The sequence below is a fragment of the Anastrepha obliqua genome, chromosome 4, assembly GCF_027943255.1.
Source record: "Anastrepha obliqua isolate idAnaObli1 chromosome 4, idAnaObli1_1.0, whole genome shotgun sequence".
Classification (NCBI taxonomy): Eukaryota; Metazoa; Arthropoda; class Insecta; order Diptera; family Tephritidae; genus Anastrepha; species Anastrepha obliqua.
The window spans coordinates 85,523,837-85,536,906 of NC_072895.1; the positions used below are offsets into that span (position 1 = coordinate 85,523,837).

Sequence of the window (13,070 nt, forward strand, 5' to 3'; positions counted from 1 at the left end):
GGCACACTGCGCTGAAGGTTTTCACTCTCCAATACCTGATCGCCGCTGTTCGTTTCATCGTTATTCTTCGGTGAAACTTCGTATATGTAACCATAATTAAGATTATTTGTGTAATATGCATAATAACTGTTTAAATCAACAATATTATTTGTCGTTTGATAAGTTGTGTTTTCCGTTGGTTTTGCTAATTTGGTTGTTGTTGTTGGCGAATAACTCCATCCCACGCATGCTAAACGTTCCAAGCTACAATTATAGGTATTAGTTGTTTCTATAAAAGTTTTGTTAAGTTTGCTCTCCGCCTCCGTCTTCGTATCCATCTGCTGCTTCCAAGTTCCACCAAGTATCGGTGTTGGTTGCATTGTCTTTTCTGAATCATGTCACACTGTGGTGCCCTGCTGTCCCGGCAGCACTGACCCGCACTGCGTGGGCACTTTGAAGGCATTGCGATAACGCGCGCGACAATCACCTTTGGACGCAAATACGAACTTGTAGATGATGTACATTGGTATGCAAAGTACCGAGGAGCATGTGACAGCCCAGCCGACTTTAATGCTCCATTCGGGATACTGATATTCCTCCCCCAACATTTCCTCATAGCCGAGTATGGAGAAGATAAAAATGCCCTGAAAACAAACGCGAAAGTTTATTTAATTCTTGTAATTTGTGAGCCATTTACTAACCAATAAAAATACAGGACTTATGTAAGTCCAACAGATGCGCCAAAAAATGCCCGGTTTTATGCCCAACATTTGTTCCACATCCTCTGAAAAGCGGTCGACGCCATAGAACCAAAAAACGCCAGCCGCTTCCACAAATACCACAAACAATATTGCAAGGCCGGGACCATAAACGTTCAAAAAGTTAACCAAGAAAACGCCTCCCTGAAAAAGATGAATTGCATTACTAGATGGCAATAAAAGCTTATACATACTAAGTAAAAGATGGAGCAAAAATGGCAGTTTAGAGTTCAAACGAAGAATAAATCGAGTGAACAAATGCTTTTTGAAGGCGTCCATTGTTGTTCTAGCAGCTTACGAAGCCCTATCAGTGCAATGTAGTTACCGGTCGCCTTTATCTATCTCACACCGTAGGCCCAGGAAACTTACTGTCTCGACATGTTGGGTCCATATGGAAAGGGATGTTAGGTGAGTAGGTTTGATGGAGCATGTGAAAAGGTGGTTAGTATCGTGCGAAGTGCCTTCACATGCAGGTCATATGTTGGGTATGTCGTGGTCAATTCAGGGTAGTTAAGACGTTAGTCTGCTATAGTATTCAGAACGTAATTGTAACACCGCCTTGTCTCCTGACATTAGTGATTCACAGTGGACAAACCAGACCTTTAAAATTACTGCTATCAGGGCAGTCCCGGGATGCCTGCTGACTTTTCCCCTGCAACACCTTCACAACGTGGCTTCCATGCTCCCGGTCATGGAGCACAGTAAAATGCTCAGCAAGCAATTTCTGCTTGGGTGTTACCATAGGAATCATCCGTGAAGACATTTTCTGGAAACTGAGTCACCCTCAGGCAGGTCTGGAGACATCTCTTCGACTACAACGACGAGTACCAGGACCAAACACAATTGCCACTACTGGACGGGGCAGTATATAGACAGATATTAAACGACATTTGTTGGGAGACTCTCACAACTTTCCTAAACTCCCGACCCCCCAAAGCCGTTATCGGATTTCAATCACCACCTATTTCAGATAGAACTTCAGTTGCCTCGTGAGATCCACGTATCTTTGGCCCAATTACAATCTGGATATTAAAGTAGGTTAAACTTCTACTTATTCAGGAAGACCCCGATAATACTCAATAAATGTCCACCATGTGAAGGTACACCGCACGATATTAACCACCTTTCAACATGTCCCATCAAACCCACTCATCTAACACCCTTCTCCCTCTGGGCCCAACCTGTCGAAAGAGGATGTTTCCTGGGCCTCCGTTAGAAAAGCTAGACGGCGACGAAGGGGTCTAGTTAACTGCGAGAACAACAACAGCAACAACAACTGAAATCAGAGCCTGAAGAACACAAAACACATGCATAAGTCTTTCATCAAGCCAGTTCTTCTAAAAGGGGTTTTTTAAGAGGTGTTGTTTTGATATTCATGATCGGATTTTTATTTCATTATAAAGAGAAAGGTATGCTATTAATAGTGGAAAAAACATCAGCGATATCCTTTTCGTGAAATTTTCCATAACCGAATTGCAAAGTCGCTGCCCTATGTCCTCGATAGAATCACGAATTCCATCTTTGAAGTCTTGAATCGACCCTGGGCTGTTGGCGTAGATTTTCTCTTTCACGTGGCCCTAAAGAAAAATCTCACAAGGTGAGATCTTCGGTGGTCCGGCAACTTTTCCCGTAAAATATCAATGGTTTCGTTGTCCAGATCAATACCATCCAATTTCGGCCATAAAAAATCGTTAATCATCCCTAATCTAATCTAAATTACACCTTTTATTGGAAAACCCTATATACGATGAATGATTGCAGAAGTGTCTGACGGGCAAATGATTACAGTATCATATAAGAAGGACCTCTGACCAGAATAATTTTGAATAGAGTTGCAATCCAAGAATGTAAAATATTCAAGTAGGTAGTAGTATGGACCAAAAGAAGCAAATCATATCCGCGACGCCGCTACTGGATTTTCAATGAGCTGTTGAACCCTTTGAATACAGCACCTTTTTTAGAACGGTTGGAAAAAAGTTAGGTGTGAACATAGAGGCTTGGTGACGGAGAATAAATGGAACACGCAGAATATACAAATTCTGAAAATCTGTTTTTTTCTTGATTGGCGCGATAATCGTTTTAGCGATTTGGGTCGAGTTTAACGAAATGTGCTAGTCGTTTATTTCTCGTGCTAAACGGTGCCAGTTGGACACACCAAGTGAAGCCAGATCCTTCTCCATCTGATCATTCCCACGCAGAAGAGGCCTTCGCCTTCTTTTGATACCACGGGCCGGTCCCACTTCGAATATTTTCAGAGCCGGAGCGTTTAGCATCCATTCGGACGGCACGACTTAACCAGCGGAGCCGATGGATCTTTATTCGCTGCACTACGTCTATGACGTTGTACAGCTCATACAACTCATTGTTCCATCACATGCGATACTCGCCGTCACTAATATGCAAAAGTTCAAACAACTTTCGCAGAATCTTTCTCTCAAACACTCCAAGGGACGCCTCATCGGATATTGTCATCGTCCAAGAAAATATCAAACATGTCAAATGGCACACAGATTTTCGTTTCGTTTCGTCACTAATAAGACAGAAGGAGACAGAATTTTTGAATTGAAAGAAGGTACTTGATGGACTTTTGAACACATAATTGTTGAAAATGAGCCGCTGCTATTTCAAAATGTCATCCAAAATTTCATCAAAGTGGCGTTTATTTTCTAGGCGTTCATTTGTTGCATATTGCGCTCTATTGCAAAAACTATCAGACACGCTGTATGAGAATACATAAATAATTTGAATTGAAAACGTTTTCACAAATTTATTCCCGTGCCCGTACTTATATGTTTATGTTTGTTCTGCTTACAATAAAGGACTATGCCTAGTTTGACTCAACAAAACGCAATCGGTAAAATAGTAGAATAGGGAGTTGGAGCTGATTATGCTCACATCGATTGAAACGCGACTAAATACATGAAATTATAATTTCTAATGCAATCAAAGAGAGTGATAACGTCCATTATCCTTTCACTGCTGTTAAGCGAATGTTAAGGTTAACACAGCGCTAAACTGGGTAGCATACATGTGGGGGGTAGGGAATAAAGATTGTGGAGAAAAGTACAACAATAAATAAAATCAACAACCGCTGATGTTTACCAACGCTGACAGGTGTTAAAAATGGCGCTAAGCATTGAAAGGTTAGAAGCATAGGAAGGAGGTATAAAACGAAGTAAACAAAGGTGTCCGATGCTGATAGACGCACACACACACACAAACACACGAATAGGAATAACACAATTGGCAGTACAATGGAAGTCACTTAAGTTGACCAGTACGTTAGTTTGAGATATTAGCCGAATAATGGAATCAGCAAGGAATAATCAGCAAACAGCACCCAGGTGAAATGTAGACTAGAAAATTATTGGCTTCAGGTACTTCAAAAGGTGGATGGAAGGAAGGAGAGAAGTGCTAGAAAAAGGGCAAAATTTATTTATGCAGGTCAAGATAGAGTTAATGGACTGCGAATAAGCATAAAGCGTTATCTTATGCGTCGCACAAAAACAAAAAAAAAAGAAATACATTTTTTATTTGATGAACGCCACATATAAAACTGCTGCTTGAGGGGTCCGTTTGTTTGTAGTGAGCAGAGCTACACTTTTCTCTGATTGACTTGCGGAATAAATGTAGTAGGTAAATAGGTTAACGATTGAATGGTGTTTGTTAAATTTGCGCCAAATTAATTAAGGCAATCAATTAAATTACTTGTACTCATATAATCTCACATAAGTGTATGTGTATGTACTTTGTGTACATATTTCTGTATTTGTGTACTGTATATATATATATATATCACGCATGTTTCTGTACTTACATAAGTCATAGTCGGCAATGCGCACAGGTAAATGCAAGCCAAGAGCCCCAACACGAAAATTTCCCTTCGTCGTCCAATGGCGCGCGGATATTCATCACAGAGGGCGGTTATCATCGCCTCCAATCCACCAAATGTACTATCCAAGCCAAGTGTGATGAGCATGAGAAAGAAAATGATGGACCAAAATACTGAACCGCTCATTGTGGCAATCGCCTCCGGATAGACTATGAACACAAGACCGGGTCCTTCAAGACCGACTTTATCGATGGAAGTTTTTTGCACATGCGCCATGTAGCTGGAGGTGAAGAAAAGTTTGATTATCAAATATTGTGGAAATTAAAGTGCACCAATTTTAATTTAAATCTACTAATTCTACTACTAAGACTAATGGCACCAGCCGTAGGTGAATGGGTTGGTGAGTGACTACCATTCGGAAGACTTTATATTGCTTTAGCAACAGAAAAATATTTTTTCGCTATCAATAACAATGTGTGACAAAGGCAAGAATGCGAAAGACATCCGAAAAACAGGAATGCGGTATAGCAAATATGAAAGAGAAAGGGCCTGCCTTTTTGAATTTTTTCTGCATGCAATTATCGGTGCATGCTGAACGATTCTTTTCTGCCAGTAATGAGAGAACATCCTTCCTTCAGTACACAGCAAGATGGGTTTCAGCGAGATAGCGCCACGCCCCACACGGCGAAGTCTAAAAAACAAATTAATGGTGTCCTCTTTGTTTGATTATCGCATATGTTTGAGAAGACCCCTATTGACATTTACCGGGGAATAAATTTGGGAGAATATTTTAGACTTCCATCAACTAAATATTATGCAGGCTTTCAAAACTAATGGCCCAAATGACCCAACCGGTTAAGAAATGTTGGGGTAAAATGCTTCAATAATATGTATTAAATAATTTGAATCAACTTGAGTTCAGATTAGAAAAACTTCAATAATATTTGACAGCTCTTTCTCTTTCATATTTGCTATGCCCCATTCTTTTCTTTTTTATCGGCTGCTGCACAGTGTAATTTTTGGAACAGAAAACAAAGGAAACGCTTTTAAAAAATAAGAAGTAGTTTTTCGAATCCAACTTTTGGGAGGTTTTTTGCTATATACGGAGTGCCCAGTGGAAAAAATTAAGTTTTAAATTTAAAGTTTGTCCCTAAACTCTGAGCGTATGAGCGCGGAGGGGAGCGCGATAGCTTCGCTATTCGTGCGGGCTATTTAGTCGCGATGTTACAATGTACGACGTGAACAACGAGCGTCGATTGCGAACGCTTTTTTTAATGTCAATGATTCGTGTGCCACTGCCAAATTGCCAAATTAAGCAACCTCTTAACCTAACGGCGGCCGCCGTAGCCGAATGGGTTGGTGCGTGACTTCCATTCGGGAGTACGTAGGTTCGACTCTCCGTACATGATAGACAGCAAAATGATAAAAAAAGTGTTTTCTAATAGCGGTCGCCCGAAGCAGGCAATGGCAAACCTCCGAGTGTATTTCTGTCATGTAAAAAAATCCTCATAAAAACCGTTCGGAGTCTACTTAAAACTGTAGCTGCCTCCATTTGTGGAACAACATCAAGACACAAACCACAAATAAGTAAAGGAGCTCGGCCCAACACCTAACATAAGCGTACGCGCCAATTATTTTTTTTATTTTCAAGGCTAACGTTTACAATTTGAGTAACAATTTCTGCGAGAAAATGTTGAAGCGATTTCAAACCGCAAACATTATCTTTTGAAGCAATGAAACTCATTTTCATGTGAGGAAAATTTTTAGGCTAATAAGAATTGATGACAGTTCGATTATAATCCAGTACAACTCAGAACTAAACGATCTTATTCAGAACGAGACAGTGCGATTTGTTAAAGCACAGCGCATAAGATGGCTAGGTCTCGTCACCCGTATGCTTGTTGACTGTATCGTAAAGAAAGCCATAACAGGCAAGCTAATGGGCGTAAAGGTCAAAAGTAGACCGAGGAACCGTTGGATAGACACAGTAGAAAACGATGTCATAGATTTGGTAATTCGGAACTATGAAGTAAAAGCTCAAAATGGACTGCTTCGGAGGAGTATTGTGCAGGAAGCTTTAACGTATCCCGCGTTACAACGCAAAGAGTGATGATGGTTTTCGGTTAAATTGAAGTGTACATAAACAAAATTACCGATATTGGACACCTAAAGGACAGACACCACTATTAAAACCCCAACAGTCACTTTAGAGTCCCAAAGTGATAGTTTGGAGTGCATTGTCAAGCAGTGGAATAATTGGATAATATTTTTTGAAAAACGTCGAAAGCAAGCAATTTCTGTGGGCGGTGTCGTTGAGAGAATATCTTTCTTCAGTAAAAAGTAAGATGGGTCTCAAAAGTTGGCGCCACTTCACACGGCGAGATAGACCATGGCGGTGCTGCGAGATTGCCGTTTCGGTGACATACCCCGACCTCCCAGGTCACCTGATCTTACCCCTATGGACTTTCTTCTGTAGGCGTACCTCTTCCAAAGTAAAGTCAACGAAACAAGCTCAGCGACCAAGTTCCCATGACAGTCGGTTTTACGTAACCGGAACAGCAGCATTCCCCGTAATTGTATGATTGGGAATGGGAATGCTTTGATGCTACAACATCAACAACCATCTCAGCGCTAAAATAAAATATCGTTCGCGAGATGAATGGCATCTCGACATCACTTCTCCAATTACTGCCACAGTGTATGAAAGCCAGATTCAAAGAGTGTATCCGAGGAAATAATTAAAAACAAAAAACCAATCCGCACTTGTCTTCTTTGTAATAGTTATTGGAAAGTACTTTTATCTTTATCATTAGGAATTATTGTGTACTTATTCTTTTTTCTGCCACCGAATACCCTGTATTTTTCAGACTGCGTTAATGTTTTCGATACAATTTTTTAAAGATTTAATTATAGAATATTTTAATTAAAAGTCGTGACTAATGTATATATTGCGAGTAACTACATACATATAAAGAAATACAAAGACCTGGGGGGTTCATAGCATCACACCTGTTACTGGAACTCAGTGGGAACAAGTCTGCATTCTTAATTTCTCCCAGCACTTGAGTAGGTATGTCTGTTAAAATGACCTCAAAGTTGCAGTTGGGGCCCTGCGCTCGAAAAATTATTATAAATTAATAGAAGTATTTGATAAGAAAATATGGATCTCAAATGAAAGAAGAATATAAGGAAGTTTTGAAATTATTTTTTATTTACAATATCCTCTTTTTCAACTTTTGAGAAATGCTCTTTGAAATGTTTGGATTAATAGGGAATCTGATTGTGCAACTATCATACATACTTTTTTGAAGGTAAAAATATAACAGATTTTGGTGCTGTACTATGAAGTGCTGTGTAAGGCAAATGTAGGGTTGTGGAAGATATAGGTATTAGTTTGGGGAAAAAGAAATCTATTATTTTTTTCGGTAGATGGCTGTAGTGATCGATATCTTCTACAGTATCGATCAAAGAACTTAAAGTTTATGCTCATTGTCAAGGTGACATTTCACACTAAAAAAAATATTTTGCTGTTTTCTGTTTATTCCATTCAGTTGTGAGTCACAGGTTGACAAAAATGGAAGTCTACAAAGAGAAAAATCGGTACATTTTACAGTTTTTCTTTGATAAAGACGAAAATGCAAGCCAGGCCACTGAAATTGGGAATTGTGTTTATAGTACCGATGCTGCAAGAGCTAATTACGTGCAATTTTAGTTTCGTCGCTTCCGTGTAGGCATTTTTTATGTTAAAGAAAATGTTGAAAATGTCAAAAATGTCGATAAAATCACTGAAAAAATCGAAGTTGACCGGCATGTTAGTAGTCGTAGGATCGCTCAGGAGCTAAAAATCGACCATAAAACAGTTTCCATCCATTTGCGCAAAAATTTTACGTGAAAATTATGGAAAATCTATTAAATGCTTGAAGGTCGCAAGCCGCTCTTCAATCACCCAAAATAATGTAAATATCACAGTAATGAGTTCACTGCGGATCAGTACAAATCGAAACTTACGATTTATATCAATATTAAATACGGTTTCTTATAGATAAACAGACGGTGGCGTTAATCGGTATTAACAACTTAATTCGGAACTATCTCAGGAAGTGCAAAACTAATCCAGATCAACAACTGGACTTAAGGGGTAACACCACTGTACACGCGTAAAATAAACACGATTTTTAAAGAATTTTTTTGTATAGAAGGAAAGGGGAAACAATCACTCTGATTTGGGAAGTTATTACTTATATACTAAAATACAAAACTACAAAGTTTGATCAAAAAATTTTACAAAATGGCGGCATTGGAGACATTTTTGTAATGTGGTTTCTCTTGAAGGAGCTCCGCGGCACGCAGCACAGAGGGTGCAAATTTTAATCTGGAACAAAGAAACATTTTTTTTCTTAATCTAGATAAGAATAGCTGGAGAAACACGTAGGGGATTTAAAAAATATTTATTTTTGTGGAATTAGCAAGCATTTGAAGGAAAAAACTCTATTTTGGACTAAAAAAACGGCACTTAAATAATTATAACAATCGTTTAAATTAATCTATCGAAAATCCCCTACGCTCTTCTCTTAAGAAGATTATTATACAGACGTAGTGAAAAACCTGATTAAAAATATTTAAAATTGTTTGAGTTATGCTGCGTGCCAATTTCAGAAAACGTGTTTTGAGAAAAACGCGTTTAAAGTTTGGAAATTTGGAGAAGTCGTTAGGTAGCACTCACTAACGCTTGGTTAAAAGCTTAAAATATTTATGAAATAGACTTCGGTAACTTATAAAACTTTTCGTTCTGTATTTTAAAAGGTTCAAAGAATTGTTTAAGCTTATAAAAAAAAAATCAATTTTTTGAAATTTCTACAGTGGTGTTACCCCTTAATTCTCAAATTTTTAAAAAGAAGAACAAGAAAGACTGGATGAGTTTGCACTAACTCGTTCGAAATTACATTAACTGTTTTGATATTTCAGATCAGTTTGAGAAATAGCAATTTAAGATTTTCTTTAAAGAAATAACAATTGTTTGGTATTGGAGCAGCTAAAACCCGTATTTGTTACCTGTGGGCCATGTTTTACTGGCAAAACTATCCAATAAACAAATCAGCTGTTCACGCACACATTAAAATTTAAATCATATTAACTCCCCCGGTAATCCGGATTATCGCCGCCCTCTGTCAACCCTATTAAAGTGTGGAATTTTTGTTCAAAGGTCGTATAATTTACGCTGCTCTAAGCCTCTTTTGTTATATGAAAATTTAATTAATATTTGCCTTTAAATTTTAACACAATTCAATCAGTTGATTTCATAAAAGTTTCTTACTAGAGCAGGCGTGTATGAATCGTTTTTATGCATATCCTTTTGTTTTGTAATACTTACCCCAATACGGAAAATATGACAAAACCCGCTAGAAAACTGGTTAGACAGTTAACACTACTCGTGATCAGCGCATCTCGATAACAGTTATTGTTGAATTTATTGTAACTGGACAAAGCCAGCAACGTTCCAAAACCAGGTCCAAGCGAGAAAAATATTTGTGAAGCCGCATCGATCCAAACCTATGTAAATATATACAACAAATATTAAGAGCTCTTAGTCAACTAAGTCAAATGTTGCTCGTATAAAAGCCCCAAATGCAAACGATCTTTTCCAAATTCAAATCATTCCCATAAACCAAAATATAGTAAAACAAAATTTGGGAATATTTCCCCTCTTAACATAAAGTAGAATACACGATAAGGCTGATTGTCGGTATTCAATTACCTTCGAGTTCTTCAATTTATGCCACTCTGGCGTAAGATAGTACCTAATGCCCTCCATTGCACCTGGCAGCGAAACGCCGCGCACCAATAATATGAAGAGAACCACATATGGCGCCAAAGCCGTTACCCACACCACTTTGCCAGCGCTGCGTACACCCTTCCACAAGGAAAAGTATACCAAAATAAATACACCGAAAACGCACAAGGCTAATGTGGGCTTCACCGGGCCCATATAATCCAGGCCATCCGATTTGTATTGCTCAAGCACCATGCGTCTGAATAAGTGCAGGTAAATGGAGGAGGAGAAAAATTTAAATAAGTTTTTAGTTAGGAATTTAATTGTGGCAAACCAAATAAAATCCATCATGCAATGTAAAAGTTTTATAGCCATATATGTAAATTGTGTCACTCCATATACTCACTCGAAGAACTCCTTCGCTGGTGTAGTCGCCTTGTCCGTGAAATTCACATTTGTCACCGGCATGCAACTGTTGGTGTTCCACGAATTGCCACATGACGTCCAAGGCAGTTTTGAGGTGAACGACGCGAATAAATAGTAAACCGCCCAACCGATTATTGTATTGTAGTACATCCCCATATAAACGTCGATTAGGCAAATGGCATAACCGACGCCTGTTCAGGGTAAGTGATGGGAAAGTAGTTGAATGAATGTTAGATATATAAGTATGTAACGGGTGATTTTTTAGCTATTATCTTTTTAAACAGTTGGTTTAAACAGCTGACGTACGTTTCGTCTTTGTTTCACTGTCAAACATCTTCAGTTTGGTCTATAATTTAACCATGAATCGTCCTACAAACGAACAACGCTTGCAAATCATTGAATTTTATTATAAAAATGCGTGATCTGTTAAGAAATTTTATCGCGCGTTTCTTCCATTTTATGTTCAGTTTAATCGACCCACTGAAGCGGCTATTCGAGCTATTGACTAAATTTAGAACCAAATTTACATTATTGGACATCAAACCACCAACAGGCTTACGCAGAGTGCGAACTGAAGAAAATATCGCAGCTGTATCGGCCAGTGTTAATGATGACCATCAATTATTGATTCGTCGCCGTTCGCAGCAATTGGGTCTCTGTTACTCAACAACGTGGAAAATTATGCAAAGGATTTAGATGTGAAACCTTTCAAAATACAGCTGGTGCAAGAATTGAAGCTGAACGACCTACCGCAACGCAGAACTTTTGGTGAATGGGCTCTTGGAAAGTTGGCCGAAGATCCACTTTTTTTTTGAAAAATTGTGTTCAGCGACGAATCTCATTTTTGGATCAATGGGTACGTAAACAAGCAGAATTGTCGGTTTTGGAGTGAAGATCAGCCAGAAGAATTGCAAAAGCTACCAATGTATACAGAAAAGGTCACAGTTTGGTGCTGTTTATGGGCTGGAGGTATCATTGGACCGTACTTCTTCCAAGATGCTGCGAATCGTAATGTAACTATGAATGGTGAGCGCTACCGTGAAATGATATCCAACTTTTGGTTTGCCCAAAATGAAAGAGCTTGACTTGCATGACATGTGGTTTCAGCAAGACCCACATGCCACACAGCACGCGTAACAATAGACTTGTTGAGAGGCGAGTTCGGTGAACATTTTATTTCAAGTTCGGGACCTGTCAATTGGCCACCCAGATCGTCTATTCAGACGCATTGGAAGACAACATTAGAGCATTTATATGTGAGGTCTTCTTAATTGGCGCGATAACCGCTTACGCGATTTTGGCCGAGATTAACAAAGCGCGCCAGTCGTTTCTTTCTCGTGCTAACCGGCGCCAATTGGACACACCAAGTGAAGCCAAGTCCTTCTCCACCTGATCTTTCCAACGCAGTGGAGGCCTTCCTCTTCCTCTGCTACCACCAGCTGGTACCGCATCGAATACTTTCAAAGCCGGAGCGTTTGCATCCATTCGGACGACATGACCCAGCCAACGTAGCCGATGGATCTTTATTCGCTGTGCTATGTCTATGTCGTCGTAAAGCTCATACAGCTCATCGTTCCATCGTCTACGATATTCGCCGTTGCCAACGTGCAAAGGTCCAAAAATCTTTCGCAGAATCTTTCTCTCGAACAATCCAAGCGTCGCTTCATCGGATGTTGTCATCGTCCAAGCTTCTGCGCCATACGTTAGGACGGGCATGATGAGAGTCTTGTAGAGTGTTAGTTTTGTTCGACGAGAGAGGACTTTACTACTCAATTGCCTACTTAGTCCAAAGTAGCACTTGTTGGCAAGAGAGATTCTACGTTGGATTTCAAGGCTGACATTGTTATCGGTGTTAATGCTGGTTCCTAAATACACGATACGCGAGTGCGCCGACTGTTTGTTTGAAGACAGGAGGTACTTCGTTTTGTCCTCGTTCACCACCAAACCCATTCGCTTTGCCTCTTTATCCAGTTTGGAGAAGGCAGAACTAACAGCGCTGTTGTTAAGGCCGATGATGTCAATATCATCGGCATACGCCAACAATTGTACGCTCTTATAAAATATTGTGCCTGAGCGATTAAGTTCTGCGGCTCGTACGATGCTCTCCAACATCAGGTTAAAGAAGTCACACGACAGCGAGTCACCCTGTCTGAAACCTCGTTTGGTCTCAAACGGCTCGGAGAGGTCCTTCCCAATTCTGACGGCGCTGCTGGTGTTGAGCAACGTCATCTTACATAGCCGTATTAGTTTTGCGGGGATACCAAATTCAGACATAGCGGCATACAGGTAACTCCTTTCCGTACTG

At 39.6% G+C, this 13,070-nt stretch overlaps 1 protein-coding gene across 1 annotated transcript in view; it reads right to left on the reverse strand.

Moving 5' to 3' along the window:
- Window positions 1–366: 366 nt before the first annotated feature.
- Window positions 367–13,070, reverse strand: part of LOC129244474 (sodium-dependent serotonin transporter) — a 34,459-nt gene continuing 21,755 nt past the window's right edge. The window contains exons 3-8 of the mRNA XM_054882117.1: window positions 10,746–10,956; window positions 10,325–10,598; window positions 9,941–10,119; window positions 4,555–4,849; window positions 681–881; window positions 367–623 (exon numbers count right to left, since the gene is read on the reverse strand). Coding sequence (XP_054738092.1) covers window positions 378–623; window positions 681–881; window positions 4,555–4,849; window positions 9,941–10,119; window positions 10,325–10,598; window positions 10,746–10,956 — 1,406 coding nt within the window. The 3' untranslated portion in view covers window positions 367–377. The remainder of the gene's footprint in view (window positions 624–680; window positions 882–4,554; window positions 4,850–9,940; window positions 10,120–10,324; window positions 10,599–10,745; window positions 10,957–13,070) is intronic.